The sequence below is a fragment of the Ctenocephalides felis genome, unplaced genomic scaffold, assembly GCF_003426905.1.
Source record: "Ctenocephalides felis isolate EL2017-DRISC unplaced genomic scaffold, ASM342690v1 CF-g0.4_SCAFFOLD_00845, whole genome shotgun sequence".
Classification (NCBI taxonomy): Eukaryota; Metazoa; Arthropoda; class Insecta; order Siphonaptera; family Pulicidae; genus Ctenocephalides; species Ctenocephalides felis.
In genome coordinates this window covers 95,154,972-95,178,518 of record NW_020536999.1, presented here as the reverse complement: position 1 = coordinate 95,178,518, position 23,547 = coordinate 95,154,972, and the positions used below count along the sequence as shown (strand labels likewise).

The following is a 23,547-nucleotide window of genomic DNA, read 5'->3' as shown; positions in this document are numbered from 1 at the left end:
GTCAGCAAAATACTCTGCAATTAGCGAGTGGAATGGGTAAAATCTTAATTAACTAAACAACAATATTTGGAGAGCTCTTCAGGACGCACCGTTTGTACTACAACTATATAATTATGACACAAAGTACTTTTAACCCTTTCAACTCGGGTGCCGCCACTCCAGCGGCAAAACACGTATTATTTCCGCATTTAGCGAAATGTAAGGGTAAAATCTTGATTAACTAAACAACAATATTTGAAGAACTCTTCAGGACGCACTGTTTATACTACAACTATATAATTATGATACAAAAAAATCAAAAATATTAATTATTATTATAATTATTATTAATCTCACCTCCAAAATTAATTTTATGTCCAATATTTTTTTATTATTTGCACACCAATGTTTGAGCACCAAATTACCACTAATTCCTTTAACCAAGCACAATTAAATTGTTGCTAATTGTTTAAACAATCCATTTAATTGTTTAAACAATTCAAAACGAATTGAATTTTATTATTATTAATATTTTAAACAAACGTGCAAACGAAATGAGTTATGAAATGAGACTGAATGATGAAAAGCGAGTTTTGTTCCGACACACACGTGGTCGGACGAAGACGAAGATAGTCGAGTCAACGAAGCTTACCGAAGAGAAATCGGGAGGAAAAGAACTAGGTGTGAGTGGCTTTTCACCTTAAGGGAAAATGGATGAAATTGGATTTGATATTCGTGTTCTACTGGAGAAGACCTTTCTAACGATACCTCACATGTCATAAAAATACAATAAAAAAATTTGAAGTAAAACTTCTTTAGACAAATTTAAAATTACTACTCTTTGAATGTAAATAATTGACTTGTTCAATAAGAAATAAAGATATCTTTTATGAGTCATTTATTTAGCAGAGTTGCTGTAAGATTTCTTGATATTAGGTGTAAGTGGCGATTGACCTTAAGGCAAGATAGATTTGATATTGTAACTGATTTTTACTTTTTGCTTGAATAAAATATGCAAAATTCGAATTTTTATTTTAGTATTCGTATTCTATTCAAAAAGACCTTTCAAACGATATCTCACATGCCACAAAAATACAATAAAAAATTTTGAAGTAAAACTTCTTCACTGCTCATCATTTAATTTTAGTATTTTAATTCATTCAGTATAACTTTCAGTTATACATTTTACTATTTTAATGTTTTTGTTTACGATACCCCATAAGTAATAAAAGATACAACTTTAAAATTTGAAGTAGAACTTCTTTAGACTTAAATTAAAAATTACTATAAGTAATAGCTACTTTTGCAGGTTGCTTGAATAAACATGCAAAATTCAAATTTTCATTTCAGTATTCGTATTCTATTTAAAAGACCTTTCAGACGATACCTCACATGCCATAAAAACATTATATAAAATTTCGAAGTAAAACTTTACTAGACATAAATATAAAATTACTAAGGGTATTTTTTGAGTTAAACTTGTTTTAAATATAAATAAATGACTTGTTCAATGAGAAATCCAGATATTCGTATTGTACTCAAAAAGACCTTTTAAACGCTACCCCACATGCTATAATAAATACAACTTAAAAATTTTGAAGTAAAACTTCTTTAGATTTCTCAAATTTAAAGTTACATACTAACAAGTGTAGGAGAGTGTTTTTTCCTTTAGAAAAGTTATATCAACCAATATGTATAAATAATCAATATAAATTAATTTATGAATGATTTATAAGTATACCGAATCGCTGTAGGACATTAAAATGCAAAAAACACTTTTGCCAGATTATGTGAAAATAAAAGCTAAAATTAAAGTATTATTAGAATATTCGTGTTCTATTAAAAAAGAACTTTCAAAGGACACCCCACAAACATATGAAAGATACAACTTGAAATTTTTGAAGTAAAACTTCATTAGACTAACTTAACTAGATGTAAGAGACGATTTGCCTCAAGACAAATTGCATGAACTTCCCTACATGTGAAAATAATCGACTCAATGAGCTATGAACATATGCCATGAAATATGCAACTTATATTATTTGAAGTAAAACTTTATTAGACTTAAATATAAATTTAAGTAGAATTAGGTGGCATTTGGCCTTAAGGCAAGCTGCATTAACTTTTCGATACGTGTAAATAATTTACATAATCAGTAATAATGAAGATTTAGCTATTTATAGAATGTGCCTAAATTCTGAAGAAAAATTTCATCAAAATCGTCAACAAAAATATCAACAATTTATTATGAAGAAACGGCTCGACCATTCTTCATAAAAATCTAATTAGCACTACATCCAGTTAATATCTTTCAAACGGTTTTTGAGTTTTCAAAATCGGTTCAGGAATTTCGGCAAAAACGTTGACAAAAGTTTTAACACAAAGAAACGGCTCGGCCGATCGTCTCGCAAAACTAATCAACGTTAAAACTTATAAAAATCATATCGATGAATTAAAATTTTTGAAATCGCGGTGCAGACGTGTTTGCAAAAACATTGACTAAATGCAAATTTTCTTTTCCATACACATACTTATCCCATTTTTGGTGTCAAACGATTGAGAATGACTTGGAACGTCGAGCAAACATAAAATTAGCAAATTGGAATTTCTGGTAAAAACAAACTTTTTTTTGGGATTTGTTGGTTTGTCAAACTTCAACATTTATCATTGAAACCTTTTTGTATATTTATATACGCTTCATTTACTCTACTAATTTTAGATGTACGTTTTTTGATAGTTTTTTTTAGTAACAGTGGTTACAAAACCAAGGCCTGGGGTCCGAAATGGTTTAATTGAATTAATTTACAATTTATTTAGTCTAATTAGTTTAGAACAAAAATTATAAAATATATTTTTGGTGTACATACCTATTTGTTTTTAGTAGAAAGCCAGATTGTGGAATGCAACTAGTTCCGAAACGTCAAAAATAAATACTGACATTCATTTTTGTATTTTTTACAACACTATATACATATTACACGATTAATACGATTTTTTTGCCTCCTGCACGACGTCCTCGAGGGTAAAATAGAAGAACTGAAAGGAATGGGAAGAAGAAGAATGCAGACGATTGACGACTTAACAAAAAGAGAAAATACAAGAAACTGAAAGTTGAAGCGCAGGATCAAGAAGCATTAAATCACGAGTTTGGAAAGGAAATTACGTGAAAGAAGTGAGTAAAATAAAGGGGGTGGTGGGTAGGAATAGGGGTAATGGGAATCATTGACAAAGAGGGGTAAGAGAATCATTTATTTGTGGTGGCTCTCACATCATGGACCTGCCTTCGGACAGACTACCATTTATTATTATTATTATATATAGGCTGGTTTTTTAAATATAAATTATAAAATAGTTATCTCAAACTTCAATGCTATGTTACTGCGTAACTTTACGATGGGACACACTTGCAAAAGATAACTGTGCTATATAATATACATACAATATATGCATATATATGTATGTGTAAATGTGCAAATGTATATTTTTACAAGTCCAAACGCGCGTACATAGTCCGAGCGACAATGGTACTAAAAACAACATTGATACCTAACCTACATAAGATGGGGACTGACTAAGCCCAATGTGACGGACACAACTACTGCACAGGTGGTAAATGTACTTTTTTATATGAATTATTCAAATCGGTTGATCGGTGTGCCAAAATCGTCGACAAAAATTTGTATCGCACATACATACACACACACATCCATTTTATTTTTTCTAAGGTATGCCAAAATGATCAGAAACCTCTAAAACGTAGAGATATATAAAAATTTTCATTTTCGTTTTTTTACGATTACTATAACTACCTTACGTAAAGTTAATAAAACATATGACATGTGACATTTAATCAATCTGGAGAGTCCGCGATTGTCGTCGGCTATGTTCGCTTAGACATGTGACATGTCACATATCCATCTATGTTGGAGCACTTATTTTGCGCTTAACTAGTAGTCCATGTAATATAAGGCCTATGGCAAAAATATATATACGTCACGTCTATAGATTTTTGTTGTTTACAACGAATTCTAAAACTATTTACAGTAGAACCTCGATCATCCGGACCTCGGTTATACGGATTCGCGATTATCCAGACTATCAACCGCAACCAATTTATATGTATGTACATACCATAGATAAAAGAAGAGTATGGTACATACCTACAATTCGAATTTTAGCATGCTTAATGCTGCACTTTAGTATATGTATGTAATAGAAAATATGTATATACTAGAGATGAGTAACTCACTCCGGAGTTATCACTCCGATACAACTGTTCCCTCGGAGTGAATCCGAGGGGAGTTGTCTCACCGGATTTGTCATATCCGACTTCCCTAAACTGGTACTAAATCTGTTACTGCGGTTTTGCTTTGGGAAGGAAACTGACGCTTTCTCGTCTCACAGGCAGTTTTATGACCTTTTAGGTTTACGGGTTTTTTTTTCAGAAAATACAAAAACATTACTTCAAAGATATAGAACAATGAAATTGTGTTCAAGTGTGAATAGCTCCAATGTATAATTTAGTAAGGGTTCATATTTCTAACTACGACAATCTTTGGCCGTGAATGACGGCAATCAGGAATATACATACCGAAAAATACGCATTTAATCTGGTTTTTCCATAGCCTGAAATAACAATACTATATAGTGCAAAATATATTAGCGACGTCAATAGTATTTAAGCAGCAAAAATATATAGTATTAAAATTTAACTTTTTCACAATTATAGAATTGTGTAAAAGTAATAATATGCTAATCGAACTACCCGATAGAATATTAATTCTCGAATGGAAATAGCAGAAAAAAAAATTAGGGAGCTGAAGTATTATTATTTGGTAAAAATATTTTATGATAAATGTTTTGCTTTTATTACAAAGCTTACTATATTATTTCTATATAAAATTAATCAAAAAATCAATTATTTTCAAACAACGCACTATAGAACACATTTGTGTCGAGTATTTCGGTTTCAAAGTTGTCGGAGTTGTGAAGTTGTTAAGCGGATATAATTCCTCCCTGAAGCGGAGTCAAATCCGAGTCGATCCGGCTTCGGATATAATAAGCCCATCTCTAGTATATACATACATAATGAAGTGTTAATTTCTTAATAAACATTGATTTTTGTTGATAGCTATGTATGCAATTGTTATTTTTAATAAAAACACAGCATTATTGTAATAAATCTGCTTACGTAATACTTGAACGGCCCCTATATAAGTGGTTTCCTAATAATCATTAAAATAATAATTTCTTTTTTTTTATATTTGCCTGGGATCGTCAAGAAACTCGCAGTTATAAATAGGGTCGCAAATGAAAAAAATTTAAGATGCCCTGATCTATGCTCTAACTTCAAATAGTTATATTGGCAACCCTAGCCGAAATAATATTCTTTATGTTGGCAACAATAAAACTGTGTACCGTTGTGGCGCCAAGTTCACTTAACTGTCAAACGTAAACGTATTATTTAGGCGCGCTGATAGTTGATTTTATTATTTATTTATTTAATTACTGTGCAAAATTATAAATTAAATCTAATAATAAATATATTATATAAATAATTAAGTATAATTATCAGTGTGTATTAAAGTGCAGTGATTGTGAGATTGATTGATAAACATAAAGGTAGTGTAAAATACTTTGAGGTTATGTCACTAGGTTAATTTGTCATTATGTTTATTTTATACAGAAAGAACTATAAATATTTAATTTTAAATATAGGTAGGCAATGGATAATTAAAGCTCAATTGTACTTTTGTATATTTCAGCTCTGCAATAAGCCAAAAGTTTGGAACAAATAGTTTCACATCTGTCAAATAGATTTTGAGGAAGGGGCCATTTTGGCGACATACATTATCCAAAACAGACCACAATTAATTCAATGTAAGAATAGATTTAAAGTGAAAACTAGCTTAAGAAATAAATCCCACCATTAAGGAAGCCTAGAGATTGATTTATACACTCCTGTAAAATATTGGGGGGGGGTGGATAAATGTATTGCCTTTCTAAAACATACTCGATTCTTCAACTGTCAACAACTAGTTAAACTAATTTTGCCTTGAGGCAAGTTACATGAACTTTTTCAATATACTTACTTGTAGAAGTATACTTCAATATACAACTTAATAAAAATATAAATTATTTGAGTGATTCCGAGTGCATTTATTACACATAATTTAATAAGTTAAAGAACACATTAACTCGGAGTATTTTCTAAAAGCAAATTTTCAAAAATCAATAATTTCTATAATTGAACCATAGGACTTTCATGGTTTAGTAGGCTTATAAGACCAAGTACTCTATTGTTATACCAAGTGTTTGGTTTGATTGATTTTTCAAAGGACCAATGATTTGTAAAACACTTTAATTGTAATATTATGTGTTTATTTTAAATTAACTGCAAATTGTATTTGTATTTACAATGTTTTCAAAGTTTTTAATTTATTATATTGATTGATTTTATATTGATTTTTTATTAGATATCTTTTGTTTTTATATCAATATATGGCATGTTTTGATTTTGGCATGAACACCAAGTAAATCGTCTAATTTTAATTTAAAAAAACTACTCATTTTCTCAAACTTTGATCAATTTTCACAATTGTACTACTAAGGCTGTAATATTTCATTAAGTTCTATAAGGCCATGATATACATTGCCAAAAAAAAGTTCCATGAAAATCTGCTTAATTTTTTTTTTCAACAGTTAATTACAAGAAAAGATTTCAACTAAAACTAATCAGTATCATTCCCAACTAATATCTTTCAAACAGTTTTTGATTTTTTTAAATCGATTCGGTAGTATGAGCTTAAATGTGTATGAAAAGTTTAACACTTTTTTCCAAATTACAAAGAAACGGCTCAGCAGATCGTCGCACAAACGATAATCCTCATCGAGATACATCAAATGGTTTTTAAATTTCTAAATCAGCTCAGGCGTTTTTGAGCAAACGTCGATCAAAGGTCTAATTTTGACAAATGCCAAAAAAACGATACTAATTTTTGCAAACTTTGAGGAATTTTTAGAAATAAACGACTTGTCTAAGGTCCGTAATATTTTAGTATGATCTATAAGACTATGGTATCTACCATTAAAAAAAAAAATCATAAAAATTGTCGATTTTTTTTTTGGAACACTTTATTATAAGAAAACGGCCCGGCCGATCTTTACCAAAAACTAATCAGCACGATTCCCAACCAATATCTTTCTAACGATTTTTGAATTTTCAAACAATCGATTCAGAATTGCGGGCTAAAACGTAGACGAAAAAATTTTCACTTTTCTGCTATTTACAAAGAAGCGGCTTGGCTGATCGTCGCGCGAAATTGATAAATAATAGTCCTCATCGAGATACACCGTATGGCTTTGAAATTTTTTGAAATCGGTCCAGCCGTTTTTGAGAAAACGTCCTTTTACGGAAAAAATCTGTTCACATACACTCACACACACACACACAACTTTTGCAAACATTGACAAATTTTTATTTGATTCAGAATAGCTTGAAACGTCGAGAAAACATAAAATTAGCGAATCAGATTTTTTGCTGAAAATATAAACTTCTCCTTCGGGTAGTTAATTATCATATTTAGCAATAGTTTATTAAATACTAACTTTTGTCAATACTTACAGAGCATACTGAGTGCCCAAATATCTCAAAATGTCAGGAGCTGCTGATGATCCGACAATTAAAATTGAACCACCAGAATTTCCAATGGAAGAATCATCAACCAATCATTTAGAAGATGATGAAACGTGTCTACAGAGGTTCATGAACTCCATAGTAAAGATAGAAGATGTCCAATGGGAATCAATTCAAGGTCCTCCCTATAAATGTGACAAGTGTGATAGAACATTTAGAAAGTTGCAGTATTTACAACAGCATATGGTAAATCATGAGGGTAAGGGTAAGACTTCTGCAGATGCAAGAGTAGATGAAAAATCTTTTGCATGTAAAAGATGCAATGAAAGTTTTAAATCAAAATATTTTTTAAAACAACATGCTTGTGCCAGACCTTCAAATTGTACTGATAAAGAAGAACTAAAAGCTAGAAAGAGAACTTGTCAAGTATGCAATAAGAAATTCAAGCAATCGAGTGATATGAAGAAACACATGTTCATTCACAGTGATGAGTACCCCCACAGTTGTGAAATATGTCATAAGGCATTCAGACAAGTGAGTGCTTTGTATTCACATATGTCTGTTCACAGTGATGAATGTCCTTACGAATGTAAAATATGTCCAAAGGCATTCAAAAAACCAAGTTACTTAAAAAGACATATGTACCATCACACCGGGGAACGTCCACACAAATGTGAACTATGTGATAAGGGATTCCTAGATTCAACAGCCTTCAAAGGCCATATGCTCATGCACACGAATGAACGGCCTCACAAATGTATAATATGTGATAAAACATTCAGACTACCAAAGGATCTGAAAAAACATATGAAAATCCACATAGGCAGAGAACACCATGAATGTAAATCATGTGATAAGACCTACACAAATTTGTGTCATTTGAGAGAACATGAGCGTATCCATAGTGGGGAACGCCCCCACAAATGTACAATATGTGATGTCACATTCATCTACTTGAATAGCTACAAGAGACATATGCTCCTTCACAAGGAACGCCAGTACCAATGTAAAATATGTGATAAGTCATACACAAATTCGAATTTGTTGAAAGAACATGGTCGTGCTCACACTGGGGAACGCCCCTACAAATGTGAAATATGTGATAAGACATATTTAAAATCGAGTCATATGAATTATCATATGCTCGTTCACACTGGGGAACGTCCACACAAATGTGAAATATGCCAGAAAACGTTCATTCTGCGAGGCACACTGAAAAGGCACCTGCTTATTCACACCAGAGAGTGATAATAAATCATGCCTTAAGGCAAATTGCTGGAACTTCCCGTACCGTAATTAAAAATCTTGGTATGGAACCCAAAAAAATTTACACAAAATGTGTACACATTATTAAAATCTCTATAAAATATCTGATAATTTGATGTACATAAGTCCAATAAACATTTTTGACCGCCAAATGACATTTTTTTAACTTATTTTTATTGAGAGTCCATAACTGCTACACCTGCCTTCCCAAATCAGTTCTTCATCTTGTCAATACAAGTAAAATGTTTTTTGATTTATTAAAATTCGAAACGGCTAGACCTGCCTATGCCAAAAACTAATCAGCACTTTTCCTTATTAATAGGAATCGAATGTTTTTTGAATAATTAAAATGTGTTAAATGGTGTTCCCGAAATCGTCTATAAAAATTTGTATCTGCACACACACACACACACATAAATTCATTTTTTCTAAAGTATGCCAAAATGTTCAGAAACTTTTGAAACATAAAGATATATAAAAATTTTCATTTTCGATTTTTTTAACTAGTTTTTAAGTTGTCTCTAGTTTTAAGTAATCTCAAAAAATCGCAAATGAATTTTTTTTATATCTATACGTTTCAGAGGTTTCTGAACATTATTTTTTCTATTTATAAAAATTCATGATTATTGACTGATTGGTTGTATCAATTTTAGTGCAAAATTCTGTGATGTATACACATTTTTAACTTCCCATAGGGCAAGTTATAGTAATCGCAAAAAAAACGAAAATGAAAATTTTTATATATCTTTACGTTTCAGAGGTTTCTGAATATTTTGGCATACCTTAGAAAAAATGGATGTATGTGTGTGTATGTATGTGTGTGTGTGTATGTGCGGATACAAATTTTCGTCGACGATTTCGGGAACACGGTTCAACCGATTTCGATTATTCAAAAAACATTCGATTGCTGTTGATAAGGAGACGTGCTGATTAGTTTTTGGCATAAGTAGATCTAGCCGTTCCGAAGATACGGGGCAAAAAGTGCCACAAACGGTAATTCAGTTTTTAAGAGAACGGAGCGTCCGATTTTAATAATTCAAAAAACATTTTACTTGTATTGACAAGATGAATAATTGATCAAATTTTCATGAAGGCAGCTCTAGCGGTTTCGGAGATCTAGTAAAAAAAAGTACAAAAAAAATGCCATTTGGCGGTCAAAAATGATCATTAGACATATGCACATCAAATTATCAGATATTTTATAGAGATTTTAACAATAAGTATACATTTTGTTTACATTCCTATCGGTTCCGTACCAATGTTTATCCGTTAGACGTCAACGCGGCGCTTACGCGCTTCGATATTTCGTCTCTATGCAGTTAAAGCAGTACGATTGCTTTGAAAAAAAGTTCAGAATTTCCAAAATATTTCAAAATAAAGAAAACATTTTTTTCAAAAAGTCTTTTTTTCAAAAAGGTAAATTTTTGTCAATATTTTATAGTTTCTCAAAAATCTAATTTTTTCAAAGTGAATTTTTTCAAAAATGTTAATCTTTTAAAAGAAAATAATTATTAGTACGGAAAGTTCCAGCAATTTGCCTTAAGTCACGATGCCATGCGCCCCACTAGTAATTGTTTAATTATTGGGATGGATGCGCAAGAACAACTTTATCATATATATATATATATATATATATATATATATAATATATATATATATAATATATAATAAAAACATTACATAATATATGACTTGAAAAAAATTGAACAATAGTTTTATACTAGATTTAAAGTTAGTGTAAAATATAAGTCTTACAATACATTCGAATTGTTATATTACATATATTAGAACATAAAAATTATTTTAAAAATATAAAGGGAATTGAAAAAAAAATTAAATTAAAAAAAATGTAAATCAAAGGTATAAATAAAAACTAAAGCAATGTTAGTAAAGTAAACGAGTTTTTAATTTCCGATTCAAAAGTAACTTCTACAATAAAGAGGGACTCCCGTAGACCTTATAATATGTTTTATAAGGTCTATGGGGTCTCCACACACTATAATTTTTTTTACTGTACATTGATCGAAGTATGATATTTAAAAACATTATTTTTTTATTTATTTATATGTATACCAATCGGCTATGTACAGTAAAATTATAATAATACACCAATAATTTTATAACTTGACCCTTTTCATTTGGATCCCCAAAATACATATAAATTTCGCAATTCGCGAGTGGAAAGGGTTAAAAATCTACCAATATTGAATTTGAATACTAACATATAATATAAAAGAATATACGTACAAATTTATGCATAATTCTTTGGTAACATAATTATATTATAAATATTATAATCCGCCATTACCTTATTATCTTATCCCCTGTCAAACTGTCATCCTTTCCTCGACGCCATCGAAAAAGACTCCGATTTCGGCCAAATTTTCACATCGAACCCCCTTTTCGAGGCTCGTGATAATTATCCTAATATCTTCTAGTACTGTATGATTATTTCAGGAATGAACACGAAAAAAACACACCACTATTTATTAATGACAATGACAATATTTGCTGGGCGAGTATAAAAACATTTATGCAGACTTACTGTTTAATTCTAAAATTAATTTGAGTTTGAATTCGACGTGAAGTTACCCGATTTAAATGACGTTTTGGTGAAACATTTTTGGCGGTAAATTCAAATTCAAATTTTGTACAAATCTGACTTGCGCTAAAATTTGTTAAAAACTTATTAAGCCAGAATTACTATAAATAGTACAGTGGGTTTAGCTAAGCAAGCTATTTATACTTTTATTTATTGTATCCCTTGAAACTTTTGAAGCAATTGATCAATAATATATATTAATCAATTGGTTCAAAAGTTATTGTTGAGAGAAATGCACAAATTTGTTCCAAATGATATTTAAACTAGTGGTGTATGGCATCGTGCTTTAAGGCAAATTGCTGGAACTTCCCGTACCGAAACGAAATGTTCGAGGAATATTAAATGTTTTCAAATAGTTTATTATAAATACTGTAACATTGTCTAATATTTATAAGTATTATATAAACTGAATTGCAAAGTTGAAGCTATATGTTTGAAGTATATTAGAACTTCAGTCAAAACTACAATTAAAATCTGAATTATTTTCGATATACAAAAATTTTTTTATTGAAAAAAAAAGTTGAAACAAAAATTTTTTGTTTCCAAAATCAATTATTTTGTTTAGACAAACAGAAAGTTTTTTGAATCATTCAAATTGGACGCGTAGTTCTCTCAAAAACTATTATTTTTTGCACATTTAGCTCTGTATCTTTGAAATGGCTGGCTCTGCCTTTGCCAAAAACTAATCACCTCTTCTCCTAATCATTACAAATTGAATGTTTTTTAGATCATTCCAATCGGAAACTCCGTTCTCTCAATATCTCGATTTGTATTTTTTGCGTTCTTTGCTCCATATCTTCGAAACGGCTGGACCTGCCTTTGCCAAAAACTAATCAGCACATCTCCCTATCAACAGGAAGCGAATGTTTTTTGAACCATTCAAATCGGTTGATCCGTGCGCCCGAAAACGTGAACAAAAAATTGTATCCATACATACATACATACACATACATTTTTTCTGAGGTATGCCAAAATATTCAGAAACCTTCAAAACGTGAAGGAATGTAAAAATTTTCAATTCCGATTTTTGGACGATTACAATAACTTCACGCATGTCAGAAAGTTGCAGTTATAATAACATTACATATTTTTTTGACGTTCGTGCGTTTTGTAGGTTAGGTTTTTATCTAAAACGCCTGACAGCACTGCAAATACGTAGCATTTTGACAGTTTTTACTACCAATTTATATAAAGAAAGGAGCGTAATATAGCGTTGCTATAACAACGGTATATTTCACCTACTAATTAGCCCGTTGATAACAAAAAATAAATATTGGTTACATTTCTTTATATTATGAAACATATATATTACACTGTTTTATTAATAATTAATATTTAATATTTAATTATTAATAATAATAAAAATATTCATAAACTTAGTCGATTGATTAAATAAATTGCAAGATAGTATACTTCATATTATTTATAATAATAATAATAATAATAGTAACGTAGATATAGAGAAGTACTTATTTGACTAATTAATTAATTTATAAATATAAACAATTAAACGATTAATATTGCAACAGAGTTTTATCGAGCTAACACAACTTAATTTAACGAGAAACCTTAACAATAAGTAGACAGCATATATATATATATATATATATATATATATATATATGTATATATATATATATTTATATATATTAATATAATTATATTTTTTTAACTATGTAGCAAAAGCGTTAATATCCAAGAAGCGATATTAAAAATATATATTATTTAATATTATATATATACAAATAAGTCGAAGAAAAGCTCATAAACAATATTTTAATTTTTGTTCTCATATTAACGATTTATATTCATAATTATATATTTTAAAAAGCGTTTTTGTTGCATTTTTGTATCGGGTTTTGTGAATTAAAAAACGTGTCAATATATATAAAAATATAGTATCTGTCGCCGATAGTTGATTGGTTGTTTAGAAATTTTCGTGTAGGGGCACAAAGGTCCTTGAAACTTGAAAACCAAACCAATTAGATCACAACAAATAAAACATATCAAACAAACAACTATCTGACTATGTTCAGTAAAATTCCCAGCTAATTCTCAAGGTGGGAATGGCCCTTTTTACCCCATAGGCGGTGTAAAATGGGATAGCCAGGGGGCAAACAGGTCCAGTGTTTTATTTTTAATTTTAAAGAGAGTTTACAAAATAATAGCTACATTATTCAACCAATGCAAAATATGAATTTCATGAGTACATTTTTACAGGGTCAACACTATACATAACCTTGATCTGGTATTTTGTCAGAAATATTCATCAGTACTGCTGGAATAACTATTTATTTAATTTATCTCTTGTAAAATTGTGTCTTTTAACTTAATTTAATATTTTTTATTGATTACACCTTTGCCAGAGTAAAGGTTCAGTTGGTCCTTTTTACCCCACCCAGGTGTTAGCTTTTATAGTGGTTATATAAAAAAAAACTGTTGAATCTAACTTAAAATTAGCAATACATCTTATAAAACAATTAAATAATGTGTACTTAAAAATTATATTGAGGTCTCGTAAACTAGACAACAGTGCTCATGACCAAAAAAGCTAACAACGAAAGAAAATAGTTTTGTTATGGATTTTCAAACATTGCAGTTTATCTTCTGATACCGACGTTGTTAAAATCAAGGTGATGGCTGGTTAAGCATCTTTTGCCCTCTACTTTCAAATATTTTTGTTAAAAAATTCTTAACTTTACTTGTTTTTGAGATATCGGTGGTGGACCTTTTTACCTGCGGACCTTTAAGCCCCGATCTACCCAATAATTCACATAAAATAGTATTGTATTGTATCCGTTAATTTTTTGGTTATCTAATGTTTTTTGTATAATTTTTGATTGCCTTATCTTTAATAAGTGTTCATTTATTAACAATAAAACATTTATTAATCATGAGTTAAAATTACAAATTTAAATGTGTGAATTTCTTACGTTTCGGCATACAATTCCATCCATCAAAAGCAAAAGACTTTCATTTTCAAAATATCGAACATAAATACATTTTCTCCATTCACATCTAATTATAATTTTATTCGTGCTCATTAAAGAATATAAATGACAGAAATTAGAAATAAGTGAAAGAAAAGAAAAGCAAACTGTAGTGGGTCATTTTGATATATCCGTGGAAATTCTATACCATAACAAAATGATAATTTATTATGAATAATTAAATGGCAAGTACTTGAATTGGCAAGGAGCACACACACACACACACACACACAACACACATATATATATATATATATATATATATATATATATATATATATATATATATATATATATATATATATATATATAAATATATGTATTTATTTATGTATTTATTAATAAAACGGTCTTTGAAAGATAAAAATGGCAAAGCGTGTCAACTTATATTGACTCGGTTTGATTCAATGATATTAGGGTGGTCCTTAATATGGATCTATTTGAATTTCATTGCTCCCAGGATCTCAAATGCTTCCAAATAGATAAAAGAAAATTCATGGAAAGTTTTTGTTCTTAATATTAACTTTAAGATAGTCCGCACTCAAACCAAAGTTTCTTGGTTCTTCTTCCTAAGTAAATATTTATCTTATATCAAATGTTTATTGTACATTTTTTTATTGATGGTCAAAATAAGCAAATACAATGTTATTCTCAAAATTTTGATTTACTTGTCTCTAAGTTATAAAATTGTGAAAAACAAATGGAATTTTACCCATAAGAAACTTTGACTTGTGTGCGGACTATCTTAAAGTTAATATTAAGAGCTAAAACTTTCAGAGAATTTTCTTTTATCATTTTGGAAGCATTTGAGACCCTGGGAGCAAAGAAATTCGTAAAAATACATATTAAGGACCTTTTAAAGACTTTAAAAAATATTAAGAAATGACTCTTAACTTTTAAATTAGTAAGTAGTAATTATTATTATATAACTATATATATATATATATATATATATATATATATATATATATATCGACACAAATAAAATCTGTGTTCACAAAACCCGATAAAACACTAACCTATATGTCACCTACATTTTAAAAATCAACTTTATACCTTCCTTGTTCAAAAATTTTAATCCTCTATTTACTTTCATTAATTAAACAACCAATTCGTCGAATTAAAAATACCAATTATTTATTGAAGTAGCTAAATCTCAACTCCTTTCGATCTAGTACCTAATTGCTGGTGAGGGAGTACTGTGGCAATTTATAGTCTGCCACAGGTTTTATAGAAAGTCTATAAAAGTTTATAAAATCTGAAAAAAGATCGCGATTGTGGTTGAATCATTTTTGATGTAATAAAGTCATTTTTGGGTTCATAAATCATTACCAAAAACTACACATATCATAATGCCACTTACGTCTAGTTTATCCATAACGACCAGAAACCTAATTAAATATATTTGTATAAAAAAATACGTGTAATGCTTGCATTGTTAGGTTTCTAGTTACTAAAAAATGATTCGACTATAATCGCGATTCTTTTTCAGATTTTATAAACTTTTATAGACTTCTTAAAAAACATGGTCGACTGTAATTTGCCACAGTACTCCCCCCCCACCAGTGGTCACAAATCGAAAGAAATTGAGATTTCAATATTTGAATAAAAAATTGTTATTTTTAATCCGACGCATTGGTATATCCTCGTTGAAAAATTTAATTCTTCGCCGACAACCATATTTTATATGTATGTCCATTTATAATGACTTAAACAATTCTAAATATAAATATATATGTATATAGTGTATATATTTTATTACAAACTATTTTGTCTCCACATTTGTATGTTTTTCTCTTTAAAACTTTTTACAATGGTGGCAGCGCCCACAGCGTCGCCGTTTTGTCTGCAGAAGTTGACAAGAAGGAGAACTCTGTGGGATGCCATCGGCCTGAGATGACTTTGTCGTTGTGCTGGGCAACTACCACACTTGGTAAAGGCATAGTTAAATCACCTAAAAAACAGTATTGAGTTACCTAATGCTATAACAACCTACAGCAACTCCATAAAATAATTATCTACAATCTGAAGACTACGTTCATATATCATCTATCCTTTATCTCTTACCTTGTAAATCGGTGAGCACCAATTTATTATCATAACCTCCTGTCAGTAAATAGTAAGCAGATGGCGAAAACCTGATCGATCTAATATCAGAAGCATGAGGTTTGAAACATTGTACAGGTCTATCACCCCTGATGTCATATAAAACACAAGAACTGTCTTCATGACCAGAGACCAGGAGTCTTCCACTTGGGTCCACGCAGAGACCAGCCACAGGAGAACCCTAAGAAATAAATAGATAAATGAAAAATATATACAGTACAGCAAAACCAAATGCTTCCAAATTCGTTTCTTCGACTAAAAACAGTAAATTGGGTCAAATGCCCTGTTTCCCCCTTACCCTGGCACTGGGTCCTGCAGCAGGCGTCACCGTGTTAACGCAGCCCCTGGTCCTCAAGTCCCAGAAACGAACTGTCCTGTCCTGGGAGCCACTGGCAAATAGGGCTCCACCCCAATTGTACAGAGATAAAATGTGGCCCGTGTGCCCACTAAGAGCCTAAGGAAAAATATATATGATTAATTAATTAGACAAATAATGAATTAATTGATTAATTGCCTATTTACCTGGAAGGGTGTTCCTGTTTCGCAGTCGGTGACGTAGATTTTGCAGTCGCCGGCGCCCCCACTAATTAATAGGCTTGATTTGTTTGTGGAGTCTTCGAGGAAACACAAGTCTCGCACCGTACCTAGAAAAGGGAAAAATCTTTAGGTTTAGGAGTAGCACCAGGAACCGTAAAATAATGTACAATTCAGTAAAATAATGTAAATCTATAAAATTCCATAAGAATCCCCAAAAGCCTAATATTTTACCATCGTGCATCGTCAACTCGACCTCCTGTCCTTCCAAATTCTCCGTATCAGCATTGAACCTCATCAACTTCACCGTCTTATCATTGGACCCCGTAGCCATCAGATCACCAGCTGGCGACCAGGCCAGACAATAGATGCTGCCCTTGTGGTGCTTCGTCCTCTTGAATAGGACAGTGGGCTGATACGTTGAATGCTGCTCCCTGGGATAAAAAATAAAGTATTACCAGACAATCTACAGCATTTTCAGACAATTCTTGCTTGATCTCTCCCTACTTCTCAACCTTCTTATACGATATTTTATTAGTTTAATCAATCTCCTCCTTACCTGACATCGTTCAAAGAAGGATAAGCACAGATCCTCAAAGTTTTCGAATTCGATCCAACTGCATAAAGTCGTCCATTGGGATGGAACTCTGCGCATCTCACAGCTTGGGCGTCCTCCAGAGTTGTGACCGCCACGAAACGCGGCCTATTGGCAGTTCCTGGCGAATTGGTGGCATTGTTGGTTGCTGGTGACTGGTCAGCCACTGGATTCGTTGTCCTGGCCGGATGTACTTGGGCATTGGGCGACTGGTCTCTGTGCTGCGATTGGGGAATCGGCTGAAAAAGAAAAAAATAGTTAAATAAAATGATAATTCACGATTATAAACTTAAATGAGCATTAGGAAGCACACGTTTCGACAGTTCTTTATCGTCATCTTCAGGTGCGAATAAAAAGTTAGTTCTAACCTCAAATACAAATGAGAAATATTGTTTTTTAAGGAAATTACAAATATAGACGACTACAAATTTGTCTCTTTGCAGTGATTGCAGAATCGGCTAAGAAGGAAGTAGGTGATTGGTTGAATAAAGTGTTTTGCTGAAGACAGGTCCATTGGTAAGTGGACAACCGTAAATGCAAATAACCTAACGATTTTATTAACGGTTATTTGAATACTTCGCGGTCTAATGACTCCATCTGTTCTGAACATAATTTTTTTACGCTTCCATAAACATTAGGGCGCATACGTTACGACCAGACAATAAACGTCATCGTCAGGTATACAAATCAATTAATAGAAATAATTCTTGCTTAACTCACATCAATTTTTTCGAAGTTATGCCAATATGTTCAGAAACCTGTGAAACGTAGAAATATGCAAAAATTAAGAAAAAAACTTGGAACTTCTTCTTGCAGCATTGATGTCACAAATAAATTACATGAATAAAACGCCGGACCATTCACAATTTATTTTTGGTTCCCAAGAATTGTAATTATTATGGTACGCCTCTGGGTGCCCTTCTTGCATACAATTAACGAAAAAAACAAAGTATTGTTTTGTTTTGTTAACAATATTGAATTGTCAATACTTGAACCTGTCCTTGTTTTTTATTTCCTCGTTTTTATAATATCCGTTAAGGTACTTAAGGTGACCATAAGCGTGACGGAACCGTTGCAAAGAATTTTGCAACACACATTATATATATATATATATATATATATATATATATATATATAACGGCCATAATTTATATCAATATTTATATAAAGATTTATCTATCAAATTTTATTAAATTTACACAATTTTATTACATCATTCACACATAACTTGCAAAAAAACACAAATTAAGAGATTACTAAAATGTAAACAAGTTTTTGAATCATTCAATTTGGACGCTTTGTACCCTTAAAAACTACCATGTTTTGCAGACTTAGTTATGTTTTCCTCAACTCCGAAACGGCTAGACCTGTCTCTGCCAAAAACTAATCACGACTGCTCCCCATCATTACAAATTAAATGTTTTTTGAATCAATCGGATGCTCTATTTTTTTAAAACTCGATTTTCAGGTTCTGCACTCTTTGCTTCGTATCTCCGAAACGGGAGGACCTACTTTTGCCAAAAACTACTCAGCACGTCTCCCTATCAATAGGAAACGATTGCTCTTTGAACGATTCGAATAATTGTATCCATAAATAAACACACACATCATTTTTTTCTAAGGTATGCCAAAATGTTCAGAAACCTCTGAAACGTAAAGATATGCTAAAATGTTCACTTTCGATTTTTGGACGATTAAAATAACTTACCCTACTGGAAGTTAAAAAATTATTTATCGACGTTTTGGAAATGCGGTTTGTGACCTCTTTCAGAAATTGTCACAATTCTTCTTTCCTCACAAAAATGATTTGGAAATTTATTTATATAATTTTTTAGAAAGGCCTCATAAATTTCGGAAACATTTCATTTATGAAATTGCTAATTATGATTTATTATTTCTTTATATATATTTCTCAGAGTTTATTGACATTTGCGAAATTCTTAAAATATATAAATTAATTAATTGATAAATGAATAATTCACAATGACTTAATTCGTTGCAGCAATCACTTTCACTCATCATGAGAGAAATCGAACGATAATTCGATATATAATAAAACTAACAATTATATATATGTATATATATATATATATATATATATATATATATATATATAGATAAATATATATTATGATGATTCATTGCAACATCATTATATTTTTAAAAAACCCAATATGTTATAAGTAAGGTAAGTTATAGTAATAGCAAAAAAACGAAAATGAAAATTTTTGCACATCTTTTCATGTTTTTGGAACGGGAAGTTCCAGCAATTTGCCTAAAGGCACGGTGCCATGCACCACTAGTTGAAAATTTTGACTTTTAGTAAGGAAAGTTCCAGCAATTTGCCGTAAGGCAGGTGCCACTAGTTTTATCAGGATTTATCTGAAGATAAAACAAATCTCACTCTGGAAATTCAAAACAATCTTAATGTAGGTCTCTTTTTAAAACAAAAAGATAAAAACAAACAATTGTTAATAAATATATAAATAAATAAATATCTTCCGATCTAGTTTACATCTGTTCCATTTATGCAAAGTATGATTTTGCTAACAAGAAAGTTGTTGCAGTTGTTGCTAAATTGAAACGAATGTCCGGCAAATGCATTTTGCAACTTTCTAACAACATATCATTGCACCAGATTCCAGAAAATAGATCATTACACAAAAAAAATCAGAAATAGAAAGTGTATATACGTAGATGCACTTAAAAAGTCTTTACGCACCTAACCACTCATTTGTGGGTAATTAAGGTTATATGAATATACAAAATACAAAAAAAAGTGCGCGTAAGGTTCACACGCGATTGAAGTAAAACTTATTTGCTACTGTACAAGATGGCATTTAAGTAGAAATAAATACATCACATAACAATTTTGAATAATGCTTATTAGTAATTTGCTAACACTCGTGATGCACATATTTATTAGTGTCAACCATTATACACATTTATATAATGATAAATTATAAATTATATATTTATAATAGCATTGAAAATATGTATAATATTTAAAAATAATAATGTAATTAAAGACATAATTCAAATATGACATGATCGGTTTGTCATTGTAATTAGTATTTAGAAATGAACCTTCATTAGAGAAATGAAGTTTTTTTTTTAATTTCAATAAGTATTACAACTGTTAAATTATTAACATCTAGTAATATTGATAAATAATAATATAAATTTAAATAAATAAAAGTGCATAGGATAAAATTTACATGAAAATAATATCCGTAAGAAAGAGAAATGAAGTAATTGCTGATTAATAAATTCTATAATATTCGTTCACAGTGAATTACGTTAAACAACGCCTAAACAAATATTGTTTTTGCAACTTCACTCATCATGAAATAATTGTGTTTGAAAAACTTCATGTAATTAAAATCAACATACATTCATTTCATACTTTTTCGCTGGCGATATAATCTCATTCTTTGAACAGCTGTAATATCTGTCTTGCCTAAAAAATATTTTCCATTTGAATAACTTCAAAGATTTATAGAAACTACGAATAATATAGAAATAATTTCTAATCAATAAACTTAAGTTTAGTACACGGCACAAATGTTTAATTTGTTTTATTATTTTCAAGGAACAGGGTAAAATATTCTTCTGATTCAGACATTTTTCATTAAATCAAGATTTTGACTACGATGTAACTTTGAAATGTTTATTTATCTATGCCGAGTTCCTTGTCAATATCGGTACGCGTACAACGTTAATGCCGATACGCATACAACGACAGAACTCTATTCACATACACGACGACTAATCACAATCGACCCCTATAGAAATGATCTCATCGAGAGCGAATGACGAACAGTTCGGGCGTAACGGACTTCCGTTGCATTTGTACGGATTTATACCCTAGTCGCGCCTAAAGAAGTTTTACTTCAAAAAAATTGAATAGACATAGAAAATTTAAAATGGTTTTCAATAATTTGTGAATACTACAAAAATTACACAAAATCATTTTCTTTCTCTGTTTAAAGACATAATTTATCAAACGTTGTTTATAAAAAACTACATATATTTCCATCTACCTGGAAGAATCCAGACCTCCTAGCTCCTGCAACCGCACCACCAACACTCCCCCTGAACCCATTCCCAAAAATCCTCATCTGATTCGTCACACTCGGCGGAGGTGGAGGGAACTTCCACCAGGACAATCATTCAGCAACAAACCATAGACAAACAGTCAGTTCACAAATCAGAACAACATCCAACTTCTAAATAAGCAAACAAATTGTTCAAGATGACCCATTAATCTGTCTTAGTGCCAACATCCAACCTCCCTTGGCATGAAGATCACCATTATGGTGAGGGAAGAAGCGTTACCATTCTCATCCTCAGCAGTTAGGTCATCAACAGAACGAGACCTGGAACAAGGACAATCGTTGGCGAAGTTAGAGTCATCCCTGGATGAAGCCAAGGAGTTGCGTTTGGACTTGGAATTGAAGAATCCAAAAGGTTTCTTGGGAGGAGCTTCTAAGTAATAGTAGTCTCTACCTTTGCAGTCACCATTCTGGTAGGAGACGTACCCATAATCAGTTCTTTCTTTGTGCACAGTGTTTTTGGACCAATACTGCAACTTCTGGTGCTGTTGGTTTTTACCATACTGGTGGTTTCTTAAGGAAAACGGACGATGGTTGACCAGACCATAGTTACCACCATTGTACACAGGTGTATCTGATCCATAATGGTTCCTGCTTGGTACATTATGGTTCTTGGTTGGGTACAAAGGTGTGTCTGGTCCATAATGGTTCCTGCTCAAGGCTTCATGTTTAGTTTGGTTCTTGGTTGGGTACAAAGGTGTGTCCTGTTTATATGTTGGTGGCCAAGGGCGTTCTGCGTAATGCTTTGGTGCAGAATTTGGTGAATGATTGCTCTGGTGGTATGGTTTACGGTTTATCATGGTTGGGGTTGGATCATAACACTGAGGGTTTTAATTTTGGAGGTTATGTTTCTTGGTTTTGGTTTGGAGAGTTCGTAGGTTCATTTTTTGGTTAAAGTTTTTGATGCACAGAGTTTGTAATAAAACATGTCAGTTTATGTTTTTTTTTTTGGTTTCACGATGTTGAATTGGTTTTATCTAAATTATAGAAATTATAAAATAAAGTATTAGTTTTAATTTGTTAATTAACGTGTGGTCTTGTTTAAATTTCTTGAATTTAATGTAATTTTATAAAGAGTATTTAACTTTGGGTAAGTTTATGTGATTTTTCATACGTCTAGCAATTTTGTATAAATTTAAATAAGTTTTTGCAAATTCTTGCAATTTTTTGTGAATTATATAAAACTTTATGATTATTTTCATTTAGATATTTTTTAATTAAATAAATTTATTCGATATAGCGAATAATTAGATAATCTTGTGATTGAGTTATACACTTTTGTATAAATATATATAAACATTTATGCATTTAATAATGAAAATGCATTATTATGCATTTAATAATGAAAATGCATTATTATGCATTTAATAATGAAAATAAATTATGTGTGTACTGCCCTAGGGCAGGTCCGTGAGCTGAGTTAAAACTCCAACTCGATTCAGGAAAGAATAGTGTGAGAGATTTCCCATTGCCATTTCACACCGCAGTGCCCGAGATGGGCTTATTTTCAATTGGAAACATATTTTTTATCTATATTTTCAATTGAAAACGGACATCGCGCTGCCCGATGTCAGATGGCCAGAGCGGGGAATCAAACGCGCGACCCTGTCCATACAAAGTCAACGCGTTAACGACCTTCGCCACGACGAACCCACTTTATGCATTTATATGATTTTATTTAAATTTATGGAAATTTAATGGATTTAAGTATCAGCATATAAATT

The 23,547-nt window shown here is 31.0% G+C and overlaps 3 protein-coding genes across 3 annotated transcripts in view; 1 reads left to right on the top strand and 2 right to left on the bottom strand.

The window, feature by feature from the left end:
* The first annotated feature begins 5,447 nt into the window (after positions 1 to 5,447).
* LOC113363146 (zinc finger protein 431-like) lies at positions 5,448 to 8,863 on the top strand. The gene is made up of 3 exons (XM_026605627.1): positions 5,448 to 5,601; positions 5,698 to 5,859; positions 7,606 to 8,863. Exon 3 carries the CDS (start codon positions 7,634 to 7,636, stop codon positions 8,861 to 8,863), a length of 1,230 nt encoding a protein of 409 aa, XP_026461412.1. The 5' UTR covers positions 5,448 to 5,601; positions 5,698 to 5,859; positions 7,606 to 7,633.
* A 6,547-nt stretch (positions 8,864 to 15,410) lies between these two features.
* On the bottom strand, positions 15,411 to 21,829 carry LOC113363145 (WD repeat-containing protein 47). The gene is made up of 7 exons (XM_026605626.1): positions 21,752 to 21,829; positions 17,673 to 17,947; positions 17,348 to 17,547; positions 17,102 to 17,223; positions 16,878 to 17,033; positions 16,541 to 16,760; positions 15,411 to 16,427 (listed from the first exon to the last, which is right to left on the bottom strand). Exons 1-7 carry the CDS (start codon positions 21,827 to 21,829, stop codon positions 16,282 to 16,284), a joined length of 1,197 nt encoding a protein of 398 aa, XP_026461411.1. The 3' UTR covers positions 15,411 to 16,281.
* A 152-nt stretch (positions 21,830 to 21,981) lies between these two features.
* Positions 21,982 to 23,547, bottom strand: part of LOC113363144 (WD repeat-containing protein 47-like) — a 170,707-nt gene continuing 169,141 nt past the window's right edge. The window contains 1 exon segment of the mRNA XM_026605625.1: positions 21,982 to 22,644. Within this exon segment, the coding sequence (XP_026461410.1) occupies positions 21,982 to 22,644 (663 nt within the window).

Excerpts from the sequence above, each read along its gene's own strand:
- LOC113363146 (XM_026605627.1), top strand. The coding sequence starts at position 7,634 with ATGTCAGGAGCTGCTGATGATCCGACAATTAAAATTGAACCACCAGAA.
- LOC113363145 (XM_026605626.1), bottom strand. The coding sequence starts at position 21,829 with ATGAGGATTTTTGGGAATGGGTTCAGGGGGAGTGTTGGTGGTGCGGTT. Across the intron at positions 17,548-17,672 it reads CCTTCTTTGAACGATGTCAG|GGAGCAGCATTCAACGTATC; the intron begins GTAAGGAGGAGA and ends TTTTTATCCCAG. Across the intron at positions 16,428-16,540 it reads GGTGCTCACCGATTTACAAG|GTGATTTAACTATGCCTTTA; the intron begins GTAAGAGATAAA and ends ACTGTTTTTTAG.